The 6,353-nt window shown below is 40.2% G+C and overlaps 1 protein-coding gene across 2 annotated transcripts in view; it reads left to right on the forward strand.

Annotated features, from left to right (window-relative positions):
- The window catches only part of AAMDC (adipogenesis associated Mth938 domain containing), a 36,325-nt gene extending 31,273 nt beyond the window's left edge, over positions 1-5,052 (forward strand). For both annotated transcript variants that reach the window (XM_046638436.1, XM_046638435.1), the window contains 2 exons: positions 3,003-3,098; positions 4,878-5,052. In XM_046638436.1, the coding sequence (XP_046494392.1) occupies positions 3,003-3,098; positions 4,878-5,018 (237 nt within the window). In that variant the 3' untranslated portion in view covers positions 5,019-5,052. The remainder of the gene's footprint in view (positions 1-3,002; positions 3,099-4,877) is intronic.
- The last annotated feature ends 1,301 nt before the right edge of the window (positions 5,053-6,353 follow it).

Genomic DNA, 6,353 nt, shown 5'->3' on the forward strand with positions numbered 1-6,353 from the left:
TATCTAATATACAGATTTTATTAATATATTGTCAATTGATCCTATACATGTCACATCTACTTGTCATATTAATGGGATCATAGAGTATGCAGGCTTTTGAGACTTGGTTTTTTCACTTGGTGTAATATAGTTTAGATTCATCCATGTTGTCATGTGTATCAATAATTTGCTCCTTTTTTATTACTGAGCAGTATTTCATTGTTTGGATTATAACACAATCTGTTTATCTCTTCCTCAGTTCAGGAACATTTGGGTTGTTTCCAGCTTGGAACTACTACAAATAAAGCTGCCGCGAACATTCATACACATGTTTTTGTGTGAATGTGAGTTTTCATTTCTCTAGGATAAATACCCAGGAGTGTGAGTGCCGAGTCACATCATAAGTCTATGTTTAACTTCATGAGAAAATGCCAAACTGTTTTCCAGGGTGGCTCTACATTTTACATTTCCACTAGCTGTGTATGAGGGATCCAATTTCTCTGTATCCTCACCAGCATTTGGTATCTCATTGTAGTTTTAATAGGAATTTCCCTAGTGACTTATAATATTGAGTGTCTTTTCATGTCCTTCATAGCCATCCATATAGCTTCTTTTTTAAAGTGTCTGTTCAAATACTTGACCCATTTTAAAAAATTAGATTGTTTGTTTTCTTGTTGTGTTTTGAGAGTTCTTTATATATTCTGGATACAAGTCCTCTGTCACATATGTGATGTGGAAATATTTTCTCCCGATCTATAGATTTTCTTTTCATCTTCTTAACATTGGTGAGAGAGAGCATGCTATGATTGAAGAAATGATAGAAGGCCAGTGTGCCCAGACTATAGAACATGAAGAAAGTGGTATGCAGTAGGACTGGAGAGGCAGCCAGGAACTTAGAGACCATGTTGAGGAGCTTGGCATTTATTCTAAGGGCAACGAGAAGCCATTGAAAGCTATTAAGCAGAGGGGAGACACAAATGTCTCTGTGTTGTTTTTGTTTTTGTTTTTGTTTTGAGGAAGATTAGCCCTGACCTAACATCTGCTGCCAATCCTCCTACTTTTGCTGAGAAAGACTGGCCCTGAGCTAACATCCGTGCCCATCTTCCTCTGCTTTATATGTGGGACGCCTACCACAGCATGGCTTGCCAATCAGTGCCATGTCCGCACTCGGGACGTGAACTGGCGAACCCCGGGCTGCCGAGGCAGAACGTGTGCACTTAACCACTGCGCCACCGGGCCGGCTCTATCTGTGTTTTTAAAAAGGTCCCTCTGGCTACATCTTGAAGAATGGGTAACTGGAAGGGGCTAAAGTGGTTTTATGGAGACCAGTTAGAAAGTTACTGCAATGGTCTAAACAAGAAGTGATGGAAGCTTAAACCAGCGTAGTGGCAGTGGAGTTGGAATGGACGTGTCCAAGAGATAATGAGGAAGTGAGTATCTAGCTAATACCCATTACATCCAATATGTGAAGGGAAATGTTTAATATTTCAGCAGTATATCTGTGTTTAGTTGTAGGTTTTTCTCAGATGTTCTTCATCTAAGGAAGGTTCCCTTCTAGTTTCGTTTGCTGGGAGGTTTTTGTTAAATCGTAAATACATGATGAACTTTGTTAAATGCTTTTTCTGCGTCAGTTGAGATGATTACGTGCTTTTTCTTCTTTACTCTGTGGTGAACTACATTGATTTTTGAATGTTGAACCAACCTTGGATTTGCTAATCAAGTTTTACTGAGGATTTTCATTAAATTTAAGAGAGCTCACCAGTGGAGTCCTACGTGCTATTTTCAGCAGGTCTTCCCTACACCGTCTCTAACTGTGATTACAAGGTGCCCTTCCACTGCCTCTACTCGTACTTCGAGACCCCGTTAAAACAGCATGTCTTCCTTGGAGAATTTGTCACTCATATTCACTCCCTCCCTCTTCTGAGACCCTCAACTCTATTTTGTCTCATCCTTCTCTAACTATTTCCACATGATCACTGACCTTACCTGACTAAAACTCCTCCAAAGGCTGTTTGGTTCATCTCAGTGTTTCTAGCGCTTAGCATGGGGCCCAGTGTGGAGTATGTGCTCAGTAAATGCGTGGACTGAATGAAAGGATAGAGACAGACAAATCAGGGGAGGAAGGCTTTGTCTCTCTGAGCTTCAGTGCTGACAGTGTCATCCTTGCACAGATACATAATAGGTGAGGCCTAGCAGTTGGGCTGGTGCTTACCGAATTCGAACTTCCGTGTCCCCTTTGCTGAAGTGAAAGCAGTTTAGAAGCCACTATCCTTTCTTGTTGCATTAATCTTTGTTAAACACCTTACCTTAAATACCCTTGGGAGAATCTGAGAGACTGATAGGTAGGTTTTAAAGCATCAATAGAAGTTTTCTTGGAGCTAATTGGGAAAAGGGCTCAGAACAAGGAAATAGTGCAGAGGTTATTAGGAAGTCTTTCCACAGTCCAAATTTTGGCATAGTGTGCAAGTGCTTTTTTTCTGCCACCTCACCTCCTTCCTCTCCCTCACCTGTCACTTACACTCCAGTCATACTGAACTACCTATACTTCCCTAGGTTTTTCTTTCCTCTGAGCCCTTGTACACGGTATTCCCTGTACTTTGAATGCTTTGTTCCCCTGATTTCCTTTCATCTGGCTAATTCCTGTTTGTCCTTTAGATCTCACTTTAAATGACACCTCCTCTAGGCTGCCTTCCCTGACTGCCTGCTCCAACCCCCCAGGTCTGAATTAGGAGCTCTTTCTCCATGTTCTCCCAACAGCCTGAACTTACTTCCTTTTAGCACTTGTAAAACTACCGAAATTTCTCTTGTCTTCTATATTTTTCACTAGACTTAGAGCTCCTTAAGGGCAGCACTTGTACTTTTTGTTATTCCCAGGGCCCAGAACAATGCTTGGCACAGACTAAACCTCAGTAAACATTTCTTCAATGAATGAATGGGTGAATGAATGAATCCCACAAGAATACCAATTTTAAAGAAAGATTAAAAAAGCAGGTGGCTGGTATACTTTTTCTTCCCACACCCAGCATTCTCCTGGTGTGCAGCCTGCAGATGTGGAGGAAGTTGTCCAGAAGGGTGTGCAGACCCTTGTGATTGGCCGAGGGATGAGTGAGGCCTTGAAGGTAGGTATTGGTGAGCACAGCATTCCTAAGGACAGTTGGTGACCTCTTGGACCTTTACCTTAGAGAGATGTCCTTCTTGGGAGTTCATCTCTATATATCATCCTCATTTTGCTGATGAGCCAGTGGATGGCCCAGGATAAAATAATGGCTGCGTACTACTCTGCCTCATCAGGGTTGGACTCTCCAGTTTCCACTTAACCCTAGGCCTGTATTATTTCAACTATTTCTCAGAACTTCCTCATTCCTGGAATTTCTCAAGCAATATTTGGTTCTTTAGATTTTTATAGTACTTTATATTTTGATTGTACATTTTTATAGTACTTTTTCTTTTCTTGGACACATTCAAGTTATGGGTTTTTTTTTTTCCTTTCAGAAAAAAAGTTATTTTACTTACAGAAATAATACATGCTTTTTGTAAAAGAGTCAATGCAGAAAGGTAGAAGAAAAAAGGTGAAAGATACCCCTCCCCAATCTCCATGCTGGATATATGCTGCTCCAATTCTCTCTCCATGCATCTGCAAATAGAGACACACTTACACATATACAGTATACTCTTAGAACTGTTTTTACATAAATAGGATCACACTACACATGCTGTCCTGTCACTTTTATATACTTCCATTATTACACTGTGGACATCCTTTCACATAAGTGTATAGAGATCTACCTCATCCTTTCTTTTATATAAATGTCCTAAAATCCAGTTCCCTATTGATGGAGTCCTTTATTTATATTTTTTAGTTTAACCTAAAATAATTCCTATCTATAAAACTATTGTTATAAAATTGTTCAAACATATAGAAAAGTAATATAGGGCATTGAAAGAAATATTTCAGAGCTCTTTCTGAGGAGGCAGAGTCTAATTAAAATCTATTTAAAATAATATGCAGGACAAGCAAGGCAGAGTTAAGAAAATATCCAGTAGTAGCTGCCACTATGACAATCTTTTATATAAATTCATTTACAAATATTTATTAAGCACCTTCTGTGGGTCGGACGCTATTCTAGGCCATGGGAACAACAAGATAAGACACACAAGCTTCATGGTCCTCATGGATAATAAAAAAGCAGATGATTTCAGATCGTAATTAATACTGTGAAGAACATGGTGACTTATGAGAGGCTGCTCTAAGTGGGGTGGTCAAGAAAGGCCTTTCTAATAAGACATTTAAGCTGCAGTATACAGACATTGTGAAGTAACTATGATTATCCTCATTTTACAGGGGAGGAGGTTGGGGTTGTAGACTTTGACTCGTTGGCCTGCCGTCTCTTGGTGGGTACATGGCAAAGTTAGAATGTAGACTTAGGTTGACTGACTCAAATATTTAACATTCACATAGTCTGGTCAGGGCTCTGTAGCATGCTAGACATTTTACTTACTTTAGCTAAATTAGTTCTCATACCAATTCTGTGAGCTAGGTATTATTATTGCTATTTACAGACATGGAAACAAAGGTTCAGAGAATTTAACTAACTTACCCAAGGTCACACTGCTGGTAAGGACTTAAATCCCAGGCTGTCTGATTCCAAAATCCACGCTCTTTCCATTTCCATTTCACTTGAGCTTTATGCATACATATCATGATACTTCTGTCAACTTCTTAGAAGCCTCTTTGACTCCTTGGGTCTCACTGCCAAGGTTTGGACTGGTGACATTCTGGGTGATTGAGGAGTGAAAGTTGTCACTGTCCACTTCTGTAGAGTACACTTGCCTCATGGCAGTAAGGAAATCTTAGGGGGCCTTTTCCCTGACTTACTCATCTTTTTCCTTCTTCCTAGGTGCCTCCATCAACTGTGGAGTACCTCAAGAAACAAGGCATTGATGTGCGAGTCCTCCAGACAGAGCAGGCAGTGAAGGAGTATAACGCCTTGGTTGCCCAAGGTGTCAGAGTGGGAGGGGTCTTCCATTCCACCTGCTGATGGAGCCTTAAGAGAATAAATCACTAAGCAGCCATGCCTGTGACTATTACTCTTACCACTCTCCACACCAGCCTCCCAAGGGTTTTGAACAGCTGCTCATGCCAGGTCCTGTGCTAGGTTTTGGGATGCATGGATGACTAAGATCCCTGTCCTGGGGAGAGAGGGGACTGGAAATCAGGAGAGGAGGCAGATGTTTACCAAAGCTTAATAATGTGGTAAATGTTAGGCCAGAAGTATTACAAAATAAGGCAAAAACAAAGAAAGCCTTCTGCTTTGAAGACCAAAGAAAAAATCTCAGTGCATTAAAATCACATTGCAATTCACGCTTTGGATTGTTTAGCCATCAATTCAACCAATATTTATCAAATACCTTATATGTCAGGCACTGCTATATGTTCCAGAGAAAAAGCAATAAGTCTTGTCCTTATGAAACTTATATTCTAGTAGGGAAAATAAACAAGTAAACGAATAAATATATAATGTAAGTAGACTCTTATGAAGAAAAGCAGGTTGAAGACAGAGTGCTAGGGGCTATTTCAGATAAGTGGTCAGGGTTCTAGGCAGGCTGTTCTGCTAACTAACTAAACCTGTGCCCCACCAGACAGGTCTCTGGGCTTCAGATTCCCTCACTATAAAAAGATGGGGCTGGACTAGATGCCCTTTAATGATCCCTACTGGCATGAATCGTCTTTGTTCTGTTAAATATCAGCTGGCCTTTGTGAAGCCTTAGAATAGACTGATAGAACTATAATAATTTATCAGCATAACCTTAGTTTTCATTTTCTCCTCCTCTTTAAAGAGTTATGAGTATGGGCTTTGGTGTCAAATAGCCTTGATTTTGAACTGTGGCTTTCTGCCACTCACTGGTTGGGCACTTATATAATCTCTGAGTTTCACTGTTCTCCTCTGTCACATAGGAATAACATTAGCACCTGGAGTTATTGCAGGTATTAAAGGGAGTAATTCATAGCAAGTCTTAGCACCACACCTGGCATGTAGTAAGGACTCAATAAATTGAAGCCACTGTTGTGATTATCTTTCTATTAATGGGGCTGCTGTCTAAAGCCTGTTAGTTTCATTTTATGGTTCTTAATACAGCAGCTTGCTATTTCATAGATTCATAGAATGTTGAAGCCCAAAGGAACTATCTACTCTCATTTATTCAGTAATTCTCTTTCATGCCTATTTACTGAGTCTCTTACTACATTTTTTTTTTAAAGATTTTATTTTTCCTTTTTCTCCCCAAAGCCCCCCGGTACATAGTCGTGTATTTTTAGTTGTGGGTCCTTATAGTTGTGGCATGTGGGATGCCACCTCAGCGTGGCTTGATGAGCA

The sequence above is a fragment of the Equus quagga genome, chromosome 14, assembly GCF_021613505.1.
Source record: "Equus quagga isolate Etosha38 chromosome 14, UCLA_HA_Equagga_1.0, whole genome shotgun sequence".
Lineage (NCBI taxonomy): Eukaryota > Metazoa > Chordata > Mammalia > Perissodactyla > Equidae > Equus > Equus quagga.